This window comes from Bubalus kerabau, chromosome 1 (genome assembly GCF_029407905.1).
Source record: "Bubalus kerabau isolate K-KA32 ecotype Philippines breed swamp buffalo chromosome 1, PCC_UOA_SB_1v2, whole genome shotgun sequence".
Classification (NCBI taxonomy): Eukaryota; Metazoa; Chordata; class Mammalia; order Artiodactyla; family Bovidae; genus Bubalus; species Bubalus kerabau.
This window is the reverse complement of record NC_073624.1, coordinates 234,571,304-234,587,881: the sequence shown is the minus strand read 5'-3', so window position 1 is coordinate 234,587,881 and position 16,578 is coordinate 234,571,304. Positions and strand designations below refer to the sequence as shown.

The 16,578-nt window shown below is 48.8% G+C and overlaps 1 protein-coding gene and 1 long non-coding RNA gene across 3 annotated transcripts in view; one reads left to right on the top strand and one right to left on the bottom strand.

Annotated features, from left to right (window-relative positions):
• Positions 1 to 16,578, bottom strand: part of GALNT10 (polypeptide N-acetylgalactosaminyltransferase 10) — a 224,058-nt gene that overhangs the window by 25,474 nt on the left and 182,006 nt on the right. For both annotated transcript variants that reach the window (XM_055559625.1, XM_055559634.1), the window contains exons 6-7: positions 15,384 to 15,567; positions 10,661 to 10,778 (exon numbers count right to left, since the gene is read on the bottom strand). In XM_055559625.1, coding sequence (XP_055415600.1) covers positions 10,661 to 10,778; positions 15,384 to 15,567 — 302 coding nt within the window. The remainder of the gene's footprint in view (positions 1 to 10,660; positions 10,779 to 15,383; positions 15,568 to 16,578) is intronic.
• On the top strand, positions 999 to 11,027 carry LOC129636269 (uncharacterized). The gene is made up of 2 exons (XR_008706844.1): positions 999 to 1,204; positions 10,695 to 11,027. It is a non-coding gene; the product is annotated as an uncharacterized LOC129636269 (long non-coding RNA).

Genomic DNA, 16,578 nt, shown 5'->3' with positions numbered 1-16,578 from the left:
TCATTACAGCCATGATTTTCAATCCTGAGAGAACAAAGCACCGGGGGAGCTTGCTAAAACATGGATTGCTGGGCCCCACTCCTACAATGTCTGACTCAGCAAGTCTGCGTGGAGTCTGGGAATTTACATGTCTAACAAGTTCCCAGTGATGCTGGTGCTGCTGGGCTGGGGACCACACTTTGAGAATGAGCTTAGCTTATGCTGGATTAGAGACAGCCCTTCTCAGGACGGTGGTAATGCCAGTTCACACTATGCCTTTAGACAGCGCTGTGAGTTTGGGGTTATTTGTGTCCTTTCAGTGAGGAAATAAAGGCTCAGCCCAAAGGGCAGGTGAGCTGTCCCAGGTCTCACCAGGAGTTCATTTCAGAGCTGGGCCTGGAGCCAAGGCCTCTGGCCTCTGTCTCGCCAGCCTCAAAGCTTCTCCCACTCCTGTCTTCCTGTAACCGCAGCCCATACACATTGACCACAATGTGACATTAACAGCTATCATAATTGATTATTTATAATGCGCCAGGAGCTGAGCTAAGCTTTTAGCACATTTTGACTAACATCGTGCTCACACCCACCCTATGAAGTAAGGGTCATTCTATTGCCACTTTACAGATGAAGAAATCCAGAGAGGTTAAGTCACTTTCCCAAGGTCACACAGCCACTAGCTGATGGAGCTTGTACCAGAACACAGGTGGTGTGATTCCAAAGCCAATGTACTTTATCCCCGGGCTGTTCTGCCTCCTTTTTTAACATGAAGGTTTTGATCCAAACAGCTACCACTCACTGACTGCCTTCTTTTTGTCTGTCTCTAGGCCAAACAAATGTTTTATGCCATTTAGTTTTTATAACCTCTGAAGAAGTTATTATTGCCATTTTTAGTGATAAAAGACTGAAGCAGGAAGAGATGGTTGTGTGCTGGTTAAAGAGTGATGTACCACAGGTGACCCTCGAGCCTCCGAGCCTTTTTCCTAGAGGCGTGGTGGGAGGGGCAGCTGCCCACAGACAGAGACATTCATGGAATCTCAAATGGCCGCTCGAAGTCGGGGGCAGAATGCCTCCCTGTTCCCGTCAGACAGCTCTTAGAAAGTCTGGGTACACATGGCCAGGAGGAAAACGCTGCACGCAGCAGAGCAAGTTCCCAGCCTCCTCAGATAATCCCGCGAAGGAAGGAGCCAGCGCTGGGTTCCCGGCAGAGATGCTGCAACTGGTCTGAGTCAGTGGGGGCTGGACGGGACGGTGGAAGGGCTGGGAGAGGTGACGGCAGGCTGGCACTTGCGTGGGGGCCCCAAACGCCCTCCCGGGTGGCAACTTAATCCCCTCGGGGTTGGTTTTGACTTCTGGGGTCCTGCTCTAGGCTGCCCCCTCCCTCCAGGTGGAGTGAGATAAGCGCTGGGCTGAGTTGGGACATCTGGAGTTCGGCCCTGGCTCTGCCACCTTCCAGCGCTCAGGCATCAGGTCACAGCCCCCACCCCTCACCGGTTTCTGCTGTGTGTTCGGCTTTCTTTTCATACACTGTGTTCCACTGAATCCTCCTGATGACGCTGTGAGCTCTATGGAAGCAAGGTCTGGAGTTTTCTAAATCTGCACAAGGCAGTCTGGGACTGGCTTGGCCTTTGGTAACTGTATCAGTGTTGAACTAAGCAAACCCCACCCCGGAGGCCTCCTGCCTCTGTTCGGACGTGTGGGTTTCCCTCTGGGAACAAGGCTCTCCTGGTCCCCTCCTGTGGCTCTTTGTCACTCCCTTGCTCAGCTGATCCTGCCCCAAGAGGCCCTCAGAGGGTCTCCATCTCACTCTCCCAGAGCAGGGGGCTGCTGCCTCTGCTTGCTGGAGTGGACCCTGTACTCAGGGGGCTCCATCCTTCCCTAGGGGCTCCTCACTGTGACTCCCTTCTCTGTAGGCCTCACTTGGGGGAAACTCCTCCCTGAACTGGCAAATGGCCCTAACAAAGTATGCGGGGAGGGGTGGGCCGAGAGGGTTGAAAAAAATAACAGTTTTTCCTTATTGTTAAATCTTAATTTCTCTCCTGATTCTAGAAGTGATATGTGTGATGATAAATACATTCAATGCTACAGAAACACATGGATAGGAAGGGACAGCCTCACTGCGGCCCTTCCACCCCAGATGCCCCAAGGCGATGGGAAGTCTTTGAGGCACCAGGGGTCAGAGGACAGCAGGGCAGAGGCTCGGCCTGAAGTCAGAGGACAAGGCTGAAAACCCTGCTCCAACCATGCGATGTTATGAGTGCTCAGTAAACTTCAGCTGGTGTAATGATACTCAAACTCTTTTTTGTTTGTTTGTTTGCATTTGTCACATTTAAAAAAAGAGATATATGTATTTATTTATGGCTGCACTGGGTCTTCATTGCTGCGGGCACACTTTCTCTAGTTGTGGCGAAGAGGGGCTTCTCTTCATGATGTTGTGCAGGCTTCTCATTGCAGTGGATTCTGTCATGAAGCACAGGCTCTAGGGCTGAGGGCTTAAGCAGGGCTGAGTTGTCCCTCAGCATCTGGGATCTCCCCGGACCAGGGACTGAAGCCGTGTCCCCTGCGTTGGCAGCAGGTTCTTTACCACTGAGCCACCAGGGCCCTGCACTTGTCACATTTGTGAATATTAAACATGAGACTATATATATATATTATATATATAATCACAAACTTTCACATCTTTTAAAATTTAATTTTGGGTGCATCTAACTTTTTTTATGAGCTTAAATTGAACGGTTCTATGAAGACCTACAAGACTTTTTAGAACTAACACCCAAAAAAGATGTCCTTTTCATTAGAGGGGACTGGAACGTCAAGAAACACCAGGAGTAACAGGCAAATTTGGCCTTGGAGTATGGAATGAAGCAGGGCAAAGGCTAATAGAGTTTTGCCAAGAGAACACACTGGTCATAGCAAACACCCTCTTCCAACAACACAAGAGAAGACTCTACACATGGACATCACCAGACGGTCAACACTGAAATCAGACTGATTATATTTTTTGCAGCCAAAGATGGAGAAGCTCTATACAGTCAGCAAAAACAAGACCGAGAGCTGTTCAGACTTAAATTGAAGAAAGTAGGGAAAACCACTAGACCATTCAGGTATGACCGAAATCAAATCCCTTATGATTATATGCTGGAAGTGAGAAATAGATTTAAGGGACTAGATCTGATAGACAGAGTGCCTGATGAACTATGGACAGAGGTTCATGACATTGTACAGGAGACAGGGATCAAGACCATCCCATGGAAAAGAAATGCAAAAAAGCAAAATGGCTATCTGAGGAGGCCTTACAAATAGCTATGAAAAGAAGAGAAGAGAAAAGCAAAGGAGAAAAGGAAAGATATGAACATCTGAATGCAGAGTTCCAAAGAATAGCAAGAAGAGATAAGAAAGCTTTCCTCAGCGATCAATGCAAAGAAATAGAGGAAAACAACAGAATGGGAAAGACTAGAGATCTCTTCAAGAAAATTAGAGATACCAAGGGAATATTTCATGCAAAGATGGGCTCGATAGAGGACAGAAATGGTATGGACCTAACAGAAGCAGAAGATATTAAGAGGTGGCAAGAATACACAGAAGAACTGTACAAAAAAGAGCTTCATGACCCAGATAATTACGATGGTGTGATCACTCACCTAGAGCCAGACATCCTGGAATGTGAAGTCAAGTGGGCCTTAGAAAGCATCACTACGAACAAAGCTAGTGGAGGTGATGGAATTCCAGTTGAGTGATTTCAAATCCTGAAAGATGATGCTGTGGAAGTGCTGCACTCAATATGCCAGCAAATTTGGAAAACTCATTAGTGGCCACAGGACTGGAAAAGGTCAGTTTTCATTCTAATCCCAAAGAAGGCAATGCCAAAGAATGCTCAAACTACCGCACATTTGCACTCATCTCACATGCTAGTAAAGTAATGCTCAAAATTCTCCAAGCCAGGCTTCAGCAGTACGTGAACCGTAAACTTCCAGATGTTCAAGCTGGATTTAGAAAAGGCAGAGGAACCAGAGATCAAATTGCCAACATCCGCTGGCTCATCGAAAAAGCAAGAGAGTTCCAGAAAAACATCTATTTCTGCTTTATTGACTATGCCAAAGCTTTTCACTGTGTGGATCACAATAAACTGTGGAAAATTCTGAAAGAGATGGGAACACCAGACCACCTGATCTGCCTCTTGAGAAACCTATATGCAGGTCAGGAAGCAACAGTCAGAACTGGACATGGAACAACAGACTGGTTCCAAATAGGAAAAGGAGTATGTCAAGGTGTTTATTGCCACCCTGCTTATTTAACTTCTATGCAGAGTACATCATGAGAAACGCTGGGCTGGAAGAAGCACAAGCTGGAATCAAGATTGCGGGAGAAATCTCAATAACCTCAGATATGCAGATGACACCACCCGTATGTCAGAAAGTGAAGAGGAACTAAAAAACCTCTTGATGAAAGTGAAAGAGGAGAGTGAAAAAGTTGGCTTAAAGCTCAACATTCAGAAAACTAAGATCATGGCATCCGGTCCCATCACTTCATGGGAAATAGATGGGGAAACTGTGGAAACAGTGTCAGACTTTATTTTTTTGGGCTCCAAAATCACTGCAGATGGTGATTGCAGCCATGAAATTAAAAGACGCTTACTCCTTGGAAGGAAAGTTATGACCAACCTAGACAGCATATTCAAAAGCAGAGATATTACCTTGCCAACAAAGGTCCATCTAGTCAAGGCTATGGTTTTTCAATGGTCATGTTTGGATGTGAGAGTTGGACTGTGAAGAAAGCTGAGCGGCGAAGAATTGATGCTTTTGAACTGTGGTGTTGGAGAAGACTCTTGAGAGTCCCTTGGACTGCAAGGAGATTCAACCAGTCCATCCTAAAGAAGATCAGCCCTGGGTGTTCTTTGGAAGGACTGAGGCTGAAGCTGAAACTCCAATACTTTGGCCACCTCATGTGAAGAGTTGACTCATTGGAAAAGACCCTGATGCTGGGAGGGACTGGGGGCAGGAGGGGAAGGGGACAACAGAGGATGAGATGGCTGGATGGCATCACCGACTCGATGGACATGAGTTTGAGTGAACTCCGGGAGTTGGTGATGGACAGGGAGGCCTGGTGTGCTGTGATTCATGGGGTCGCAAAGAGTTGGACACGACTGAGCGACTGAACTTTTTTTATATAATATTTCACTGCTGGGATGTGCTCTAACTTACATATCCCTTAAGGACTCACAGTAAAGGTCATTTTCAGTCTTCCCCTCTGGTAAGTAACACTTCAACAAATAGCTCCTGCCTCGATCTTTGCTCTATCTCTCTTGGCTAAACTCCTGAGGGTGGAATTTTGGGTCAGTGAATGTGCTTGCTTTGAAATGTAACAGATTTTGCCAAATTGCTAAAAAAAGATATGCCCACTTTCATTGCCCCAAAGCCCATGTCTTTCTCACACCAGCTCAGCCACGTGGTCCCATGGACACTTCTCTTCTCCAGGAGCTCAGAGTTGAAGACATCCTAACCTCAGCCTCCTGAGGATGCTGTGCAGTCCCCTTCTGGCTCATCCTCCCACCACCACCTCTAATCCAAACCACTCTCGTGCTCATGTAAGGCCAAGGGCTTTCTCTACAGCATCTTATTTGAGCCTATCTTGGGTAGGAAGGAAAACTCCATCAGTATCATGTGGGATGGGAGGGCCAGAGAGGTCAAGCGACTGGCCCTGTCTCCAGGTGGACAGGTGGCAGAGATGAGAAGCCAGTGCCCTGCTTTCTCACCGAGTGCCTTTCTCATCACACCACCAGAACCCAAAGATGGAGATGTCAGTCTGGGAAGGGCAGGATGAAGAAAGTATATCAGACAGGAATTGATGCCACTAACAGGTATTTAAAACACCTATGATGGGCCAGGAACTAGGGTACAGAGATGAACAAGACTCCCTCCCTGCCTCCAGGGAGCTCAGAGTGTAGCTGGGGAGACAGGTCAATCTTTGGGTCATGTCAGTGGGAGGAAATCAGAGACATGCTGGGAGTGACACTGGGCTGGCCCTTAATCATCACTGGGAGCTCAGGTAAGGCTAAGAGGAGGCATAAGATGGGCTGAGCCCAGAAGGATGAGTGTGGGTTGGCCAGACTAAGGAAGGGTATTTCAGGAAGAATGAACAGTGCATGCCCCTAAAGATGGCAAAGCCTGAGAGCCTGAGGCTTGTGAGCATCCCATATGGCTGGGTAAGGTGGACCTCTGTGGTTTGCCCTGTCCCACCTCTTCTGCACACAGTGCTTAGACTTTCCTTTGGGGAACCAGCTCATCCCACCTTCCTGATTCTGGGATGGGCATGTGACCAACTAGATTCAGACAGCAGCTGACCAATCAGAATACTCCTCAGGGATGAGCAAGTAACCAGAAGGTCAATGAGACTTGACTTGGGGACTTACTATAGGAATTATGGGAAACAGAAACTCTTCCCACTGTGCTGCTGGGTATTTCCATGAAAGAAAGCTTGCTTGAGAGGGAAGCCAACTCAGATAAAAGCAGAGCTGAGGGATTAAGGCAGATGGAGCCTAGATGAGATGGGTTAGTCTCTGGATCTAGCTGGACCTGGAGGATCTACCCTGGAATTTCAGTTGTGTGGGCCAATCAATTCTGACCTTTTTTTGCTTAAGCCAGATTGACCAGGATATTGGTTATCTGTTACTAAGAGTCCAGACTAATGCACTGGGGAGGAGGGTGGAGAGAAAGCAAGGAATGGTCAGCAGCTCGTGGAGGTGGGTGCAGGCCAGGCTACAGGGTTAAAGAATTATCTGACCATCAGAACTGGGAAGAGTGTAACTGCCAGGCAGGAGAACTCTCATAATGTGACTGTGCCTTTTAGAAACAAAAGGTGTTGACTAAGGGAGAAAAGAAGAAGAAGAGTCAATGACTCTTCCAGAAATTTCAGAGCCTTCGGAACATCTTTTCTAGGGTTTTCCCATCAGGATAGATGGCCTGGTCTGAAACTGGAGCCAAATTATTAATCCATCAGCCCTGATGGCATATATCAATTTATCTTAATTTCTGAAAATACACTCATGCCTTTCAGACCGGTCTCTCTTCTCTGTCACCAAAAAGAAAAGGAGGCCCAGCAGAGATTTATCAGAGGCCATTTGGCCCTTTGTAAATGCCCTGCTCTGGCTGAAACTGAACACCCGGCATTTCAGGCAGACCACTGGGCCCCCCTGTGCCCTCAGTGCTGTGGGCAAGCCTGCCCGGGAGACAGCGTGCTGACAGAGGGGCTGCTGCCAGCTCCACAGCCCGAGAGAAGGGGCCCTCCCAGACCTGGGGGACTCCTCATCACACAGTCTCATTTCCTCTCCGGAGTGCATCAACTGGAAACAGGAGCCAGCCTCCCTCCTCCTCCCGGCTGAGAGACCTCATCACCCATTACTGAGTCTTTTGTAAATAAACCGTGGGGGGAGAATGCCATTTGTTCTGCCATAATTGCCTGATGAGCATCATCAGATGGGTCTTTGAAAGGCACAGAATGAGATCATTTTGGGTTCAGAAATTCCTTCGTGCTCCTTTCTCTACCATCGCCACTCTCCACAGACTTTCTGAAGGGGGACTTTCTGACAAGGGAGGTTGGTTCGGGCAATGACACACCTGCTCTGAGTAGTCAACCAACAATTATTTATTAAGTGCTTTCTCCCTGTCAGGCAATCCTTTTGGTTCTTGGGATACAACAAACAAAGATTATTACATTGTTGAAGTTCATATTCTGAGAACTCAGAACTCTGATGTGTCCATTTGTGGAAACAAACTTTGTAAGTTAGGTTTGTTTAACTGGTAAACTGAGGATCTGTGAAGTTAAAACTCTTCTGAAGCCTTATGTGTGATTCTACTGTACCTGTAAGGATGTGGCATTTGGAAAACTAAATTGCATGGGCTAGAGACGCTTCAGTCGTGTCCGACTCTGTGTGACCTCATAGATGGCAGCCCACCAGGCTCCCAGGGACGGGGGAGCCTGGTGGGCTGCCGTCTATGGGGTCACACAGAGTCGGACACGACTGAAGCAACTTAGCAGCAGCTTAGCAGCAACAGGTATTTAAAACATCTATGATGGGCCAGGAACTAGGGTACAGAGATGAACAAGACTCCCTCCCTGCCTCCAGGGAGCTCAGAGTGTAGCTGGGGAGACAGGTCAATCTTTGGGTCAGTGGGAGGAATTCGGAGACATGCTGGGAGCGACACTGGGGTGGCCCTTAATCATCACTGGGAGCTTAGGTAAGGCTAAGAGGAGACATAAGATAGGCTGAGCCCAGAAGGATGAGTGACTTAGCAGCAGCAGCAGAGATACTATAAATGACATACATGCTGTCACTCACCAAACCTGCACCCATGGCAGACATCACTAATTAATCACCACTCCTTTTCTGAACGTAGCCTCACAATATATATTCACACAGTAAGGGGCAGCCTCTACTGGTGGATCAGAGTTGGTTGGGAGAGCAAAACTATTTTTGACTTAGACTGTTTACTAATTCAATTCACTGAGAGGCTGTAGAGTCGCCTAGTAAATTAACCCCAAGCGGGGGTTAACTGCCCCCAGGAGGAGGCAAAAACTGAGAAGGAAGTAAGAGATGGCAGAGAAATCTCTCAGGCTAATTTTCCTCTCAAGTGTTCTCACGTCCCTGCAGAGGCCTGTACAACACAGCAGGTCAGAGTGCGGACCCTGCAGTCAGGCAGGCCTGGCTTCATGTCCTGGTTCTGTTAGTTCTAAATGTGTGGGACCTCGGTCTGAACTCCACTTGCCTCCCTGTGAAATGGGTATAATAATGATACCATCCTCCTAGGGCTGTTGTAAGGATTAAATAAAACAACACGTGTGAAGGGCTCTGCACAGGGTCCTGCCAGCTCTGATCCAGGCACCTGAGTTGCTGCACACCAGAGTGGATGGACGCTTTTTGACAGCTGGCATTGCTCTGACTGGCTGGTGCCATCATGATTGCTAAATACTTTTAATGTTACCCCTGGATTTTAATATTAGTTTTATTTAAAGGCTGGCTCCCTTATGGGAGATAACTTCAGAAATCTGAAGGTAAAATGGAAAAAGACTGTTTTTCAAACCAAAATAATGTTTCAGGAGAATTCTAGGTTCTTTTCTTGCTCAGTTCAGTTCAGTCACTCAGTCGTGTCCGACTCTTCGCAACCCCATGGACTGCATGGACTGCAGCATGCCAGGCTTCCCTGTTCATCACCAACTCCCGCAGCTTACTCAAACTCATGTCCATTGAGTCGGTGATGCCATCCAACCATCTCATCCTCTGTCATCCCCTTCTCTTCCTGCCTTCAATCTTTCCCAGCAGCAGAGTCTTTTCCAACGAGTCAGTTCTTTGCATCAGGTGGCCGAAGAATTAATGTCCCCCAGTTCTGAACTGCTCACGCAGTGGCAGTGACAATGACAATAATAAAAATAATTTTTCATTATTTATTATTTCATTATTTTAGGATTTTTATTGAGAAGCACATAACAAGAATGATCTTCTTTAATCCTCTCAACAACCCTGTGAAGATTAGAGGGTCACTATACCCATTTTATGGAAGTAGAAACTGAGGTTCAGATGGATAAGGACTCTTTGTCCAAGATCACACAGTTGGTACAAAGCAGCAGAGCTACAATCTGACCTAGGCAATCTACCCCAGCACCAAAGCCTTAATTGTTGTGTGTGTGACAATGGTCCTTTGCCTAGGAAGTAGATGCCAGACTTGGTGGAATCAGGGTTGTGCGTTCACAGGACTCAGCCCAGTAATGCTGCTGGCCATTCCTCATGGGCTGGGGATATATCTTACCAAGGGTTCCAGGTGTGTTAGAAGCAGGCCCTAGCCGACACAGGGGCACAAGACACGATAGTCTTCCCTACCGATGGACAAAGCCTTCATTCTTCACTTGAGATCAATACAAAAATCCAACAAAAAGGGGCAGAAGTTGGCCTCAGAAGTTTGGGTAATTAACTAGTAACCATTGTCTCCTTTACTACCATTATCAGAGATTCTACAGCCCATGGATTGCTCTAATAGGTTATAGTAAATATTTATTCTCCAACTCTTTAATTATTTCTACCAGTTATTAATTGGTGGCTATGTCCCCAGGTTGGGTGCTAACCATTTTCTAGATATTATCTCATTTAATCTTCACAAAAGTTCTGTAAGGTAGGTAGTCTTATTATCCTCTTAGATGAGGAAAGAAAGCTCAGAGAGGTAATCTAACTTGCCCAAAGTCACACTGCTTCTGAGTAGTGATGCTGGGATTGCAGCCCAGGCTTTTCTGATGCCACAACTCGAGCTCTTAGCCCCTGGTTTCTGTATATCCAACTCCAGCAGGGACAGGCACAAAGGCAAAACTTGAGACACGTGGCCAGAAACCACTAAGGACAAGTTGGCCTCTGTGAGGCCGGGGGATCGTTCTCAGAGCAGAGCTTCCCACCAGCCTATGTGTCCTGCTCGACTGGCTCTCTCTTCCCCTCTGCTGGTGTGCTGTGTGTCTCAATGGGAGACACACCATCTCTTCAGTGGAAATGAGGCCTGTCCTATTCCAAACTATCATCTAAGAAGGGATGATGCAAACATTGAGCAGATGGGCTGCAGAACCTGAGGCCTCCACAGTCTCCCCAGGCTCAGACACTGCTAGGCAGGCAACCTGCCAGGACTGGGGGTTTTTCCAGGGGCTGGCTTACCTTGAATGAGATCTCGTACTGCTCCCCTCCCCAGATCTCCAAGCCTGGGTCATACCCGCCCAGCTCCCAGAACCACTTCCGATCCACGGCGAACAGTCCACCGGCCATCACGGGAGACCTGCAGGGAGAAGGTGGTGTGAAGAGCGGACATCCTGGTGGTGTGTATCCCGCTCTTGGATGCTGCTGTTTCCCCAGGGAGGCCGTTTCCCACTGCTCCATCAACATAGCCCTCACGTCCAGCAGGGAATCCAAAGCCCTTCTGAGTGCAGCCCCTGGCTTTCTTCCTTCTTCATAAATGCTACATTTTAACCAGTGGACCTCAGACTCCTTCACATGGTTAACACCTAAGAATACTTGTGGAATGGAATCATAGTGTTTTCCCTCTGTGGGCCTTGTAGCTCCATCATATTTTATATATCTCCATGTCTTTCTCTCTCTATCTCCAGTTCTCCCACTGGTTAAATGGTCTGGATTAGGTCTTTCTAAGCCTGTCTAGGCTATAGAATGCCTTAGAGAGATGAAAACACACACAGCTTCCTGGGTCTGACCCCAGACCTACGCAACAATCTCTGGGGGATGGAGCTTAGGTTCTGTGTTTTTCGATGAGATGATTTGATGATTCTTACTTTCCAAGCCCAGCATAGGCATGCTTTTCTGCTGAGAGTTTACAAAAGAAGCCACAGTCCTTGTTCTTGCAGTTAAACTGGGATAAGACTCCTCCACTCATTCATTCACTCATTAGTTTATTCATTGAGTGCCAGCTGAGGAGCAGAGGCTGGAACAATCTGGAGGTGAATCAGGGTCAGGCTGAATCTGCAGGGGATGTCAGTGTAGCAGGGTCCTCACCTCAGGATGGGAGGGTGCAGAAGCCAGGTTGGGTGTAACGAGGGCCTCTGGGAGGTGCAACCAGCACTACAGGAAAGGAGGGCGCCTCTGCCTACATATTTTGGGGGTGAGGAGAGAGGCTGGGGCAAGAGTCGAGGAAGAGTGCTCAGAGGGGTGGCATTTGAAGTGGGTATGGACAAAGTGGAGCTGGGGGAGAGAAGGGAGGAAAACCATGAGCCCAGGAACTGAGATGGTCAATCATGCATGGGGTGTGGCCTCCCCCAGTTCCCCTGGGAGGGGCCACCAGCATTTACTGCATGGAAACCTCTCTGAGTGGTTGTGCTCATGTCTGGCTCCAACTTCAAACCCTCAAAAAAAAAAAAAAAAAAAAGAAAACTGGGTTTCCCAGGTGGCGCAGTGCTAAAGAATCTGCCCGCCAATGTAGGAGACATGGCTTCAATCTCTGGGTTAAGAAGATCCCCTGGAGAAGGAAATGGCAACCACTCCAGTATTCTTGTCTGGAAAATCCCATGGACGGAGGGGCCTGGGAGGCTACAGTCCATGGGTTCGCTAAGAGTCAGACATGACTGAGTGACCTGGCACGCACATACAGAAAGAAAATCCATTGCAGGAGCAGCCTCCACAACCCTCCTGGCCTTGGGAACTGCACGCTCAGGGAAGTGGACTGATTAGGAAAGCACTGAAGTGCCCCACCCGCCTCGCCAGGCTTCCTGCAGCGGACAGGCCTGGAGAGCACAGGAGGGGACCCTCAGGAGGGATTTCCCGGATTCTTCTAGGGCTCGGATCTGCCCACTGCTGCACTGAACTAATTTTTTACTAAAATGAATTTATTCCTCCCGTTGATCTCACAAGGCCCAGTTATCATTACCCCATTTTATGCACGCAGAAACCAGAGTACTGACAGGTGACGTGCTCAAGGCTCCGCAGCTACCAAACAGCACCTCTGGGATCTGAGCTTCCAATCTGTGCTGTAGCCACACCCCATGTGGCTACAATACACTGCTTCCTCTTGGGAAGGAACAATCCAGAAGTAGGTGATGAGTGAACAGGACTTGGGATCAGAAACAAGGAAACCCTCACTCCAACTTCAGCTCTCCCTAACCCACGGTGGGACCTGGGACAGAGAGTGTAACCCCAGAATCCTGCGCTGCCCAGTATGGGGGCCACACGCGGCTACTGACACTCGAAGTGTGGCCGGTCTGAACTGGGAGGTGCTGGCAGTGTGAGATACACACTGGAGTTCCCAGACTTAATGTGAAGAAAAAGAACAGAAAAGATCTCATTAATAATTTCAAAGTGTTGGTCACATGTTAAAATGAGAACATTTTAAACATACTGGGTTAAATAAAATGGGAGTAGTAAAATGAATTTTATCTGCTTCTTTTACCTTTTTTAAATGTGGCTTTGAGGACACTGAGAAGCACATATGTGAGTCGCACTGTATTTCTCCAGGGCAGCACTGACTTAACCTCTCTGAGCCCGTTTCCCCATCTACACAAGGACGTACAGCTACTCTCCCTAGCTCACACTGCTGCTATAATTTTGAAAGCATTCAGTCTTGTAGGAAAGTAAGGTGTTATTAGTGTCAGCTTTCTTCTGTCTTATGAAGGTTGTGGAGTTTGGGTTTTTCTGGCTGGAGTTGTAATGCCTGGAGGGGCAGAGAGTGGTTCTGACTCAGTGCTTCATGGAAAATCAAACCTAAGACTGCACAAAAATATCAGTTTGGGTGGATGCCAGCAGCAGGGGCTGTGGAAAAGGCAGGATATTAGCTGTGAGGCATTTTGGATGCTCAAGGGTTTTGCCTCCAGAGGAAGGCCTCTTCTCCAGCCTGGTCTGTTTCCTGCCATGTTCAACAGTCATAATTACAACAGTCCTGAGTGTCCAGTGGGTGCCACTCACCTCACCCACACTATCTCCAGCTCTCACAAAGCCCTATTACTAGCCCTCTTTTCACAAGGAGAAATTTGAAATTCAGAAATGCTCTATACTCTGCTCAAGGGCATGTAGTTTGTAAGTGGATGAGCTGCCACCGAAGCCGGTGTCTTTCAAATATCATGACATGGCACTGTGCCTGTGGCATGCCCACTTGCTGGGCACCGTAGGGAGGAGTGCAGGAAATGACCAGGATTTCTGCAATACAGAAGAGAGACTTAGGGAAGGTATCGGAGGGTACAAAGGATGGAGTGTCCCTTGGGAAGCATCTGGGCCAGTGGTGCTCAACTCTGTCCACGTGTTAGCATCACCCAGCGGACGGCTGGATCCCCACCCAGAGACTCCGGTGTTACTGGACTCGGGGACAGCCTGGGTAGTGGTGGTTCTTCTTCTTCTTCCTCCTCACACTTCTTTCTCCTCCTCCTTTTTATAAATTGGATTTTTTAAAGATTTATTTATTTTTGCCTTCAATGTTTCTCAGCATCCAGGTGTTCTCTAGAGCAGCCTCTGGGAGGAAAGGGCATGGGAACGGGTCCCTTCCTGGAGCATCTCAAGGAAACGCGGCCCAGCGACGCTGTGATTTAGTCCAGGAGGACCCTTTCAGACTTCTGACCACCAGAGCTTGAAGAGAATGAATCTGTGCTATTTTGATGAACCAGTAAGATGTGGTAAGTTATTACTGCAGTGATAATTAGGAAACTGATCAGCAAACTAACACAGCAGGGAAGGCTGGACTTCGGCTTCATGCCCAGAGATCTTCCCACACCTCTGGCAGGAGAGCTGGAGGGGCTCATGTGACAGCTGGGATGGTGAGCTGACTGACTCCCTCAGTCAGAAAGACCCTTTTGGAGCTTGGGGGACCAGACAGGGACAGGCTCAGCCGCTAGCCCACGGTGTGCCCAGGGAAGCCCTTCCCTGTCCTGGGACCCGAGTCTTCTCTTCTGCAAGGGCTTGGAGCCCATGACCTGTTGGTTCCCTCCAGTGCTCATATTCCAGGATGTGATGGGTCCAGTCCCGTGCTCCCAGTCTTCCACTGGGGGACAAACTATTACTTCCCTGATACTTCCAAGAGGATGGATGGGGAAGCTGGCTCCAGGGGCAGTCAGACCTGCATGGCATTAAGCCTTTGCCGCTTCACAGCTGTGGGACCTGGACAGGCTCCTCGTGGAGCCCTGGTGTCCCCACATGGAAAACACGGATGATAGTTTTTACTACACATGGCTGCTGGGGTTAAAAGGATCAGTGTGCAGTGTGCTCAGCACTGCACTGGCACTTAGAAAATGTGCGGTAAATGGTGGTGACTTGTGGTGCTGGAGAAGACGCTCGAGAGTCCTTTGAACTGCAAGAGATCAAACTAGTCAATCCTAAAGGAAATCAACCCTGAACATTCATTGGAAGGACAGATGCTGGAGCTGAAACTCCAATATTTTGGCCACCTGATGTGAAGAGTGAAGTCATTGGAATAGACTCTGATGCTGGAAAAGATTGAGGGCAGGAGGAGAAGGGGGTGACAGAGGATAAGATGGTTGGATGGCATCACCGACTTAACGGATATGAGTTTGAACAAACTCCGGGGGATGGTGAATGACAGGGAAGCCTGGTATGCTGCAGTCCACGGGGTCACAGAGAGTCAGACACAGCTTAGCGACTGAATACCACCAACACGGTGGTGACAGTGACAACGGTGACGATGACGACTACAGCTGGGCGCCAGGCTTGTCAGCCCCGCTGCCAGACGGGGTAGGCAAAGACGAAGCGACCAGCTTGGTGGTCCGTGAGCCCAAGCTCTGTGACAAGCTGGGACGGATTGTGCTTCTGGTTGGGGAGGTCTGCCCTACCCCCCTACACTGGACTTTTGGGGGAGGTGGTGATCCTGAGTTCTGCGTGCATTAGGAGGGGTCCCTGGGGTCAGCCACTGGGACTGGCCTGGGTAACTCATACTTACTCAAATGGGTCGCTGGGGTCAGCTTTCTGCAGTTCTGGAGGGATGGGGATCCGCTTATAGTACATCTCCCAGTCAAAGGCGCCCCGCATGGCATCCCCCGCCTGCGTCTCGTACCGGAAGTCATCGTGGTCAATCACATCGATCATTGGGCACACGATGGTCTTGCGGTTCCGAGCGATGCGGTCTGAAGAAGCCAAGAGATGCCTGTTAGGGAGGCTAGATGGGAAAGCAGCTACCTGCATGATCCTGCTCTGCAATTTATTCACATTTCTAACATGTTTCCTGGGTGATTTCTCTGAATACTTGAGTTTGAGACTCCATGAGGATGAAAGAGTGCAAGCTTTAGGTAAGACGGACCAGGGCTCCCAGCCCATCCTGCCATCCACGATGGGTTCTTGGGTCAGCAACATAAATAACATTCCGAGCCTCAGTGTGCTCCTCTGTGAAATGGGGAGAAGAGGCTCTGGTCGCAGGAGTACTGGATACAGTAACATTTGAAGATGTTTAGCACAGGTGCCCATCATGCTCAGCACTGTTACGGAAAGAGATTAATTTCTGGGAAGGACCCTGTTCTGGCCCTGCAAGGCTCCCCATTCTGATTCCTAACTTGACTTGTGGCCCAGCATCCAGGCACTCCAGCACTTACCCCTCATGGCAGACTGCCTGTCCCTGAAGCTCCCCAACACCTCCTGGCTGCCGTCAGAGAACAAATGGTCCTTGCGAGAGAGGCCGGTTCACCTCTCCCAACAGTCGGAACTGGTGATGAGTGAGAGAACTATCCCATGAGCTCCTCAGGGCAGGCAGGGTCTGGTGGACCTCGGCCATGCAGGAATTCTGCCTGCAAGGCGATCCAAGATGGCAAATGGGGGTCTTAACCTCAAAATGGCTCTAAGTCCCTTTCAAGCCAGAAAGACGCAGACTCTATAAAATTCACTGTCTGCCCTCCAGTGAGCCTTCTGCCAAGAAGCCCTGACGACAACCAGTGACTGGGGCAGATGATCTGCTATGAGGGGCAAGTGGGCTGTGCTGGACTGCCTTGCTGCTTAGGCCAGGGATCAAGTTCAAGGCTTGGAATGGGGAGTTTGGTAGGGCCAGGGTAGGCTGGCAGCTGCCCAGGGCCCAAGCTTCACTCACTGAGTTATACAGTGGATTTTTCTTCCAGGAGAGAAAGCGGAAGTTTTGTCTTTTTCTAAAC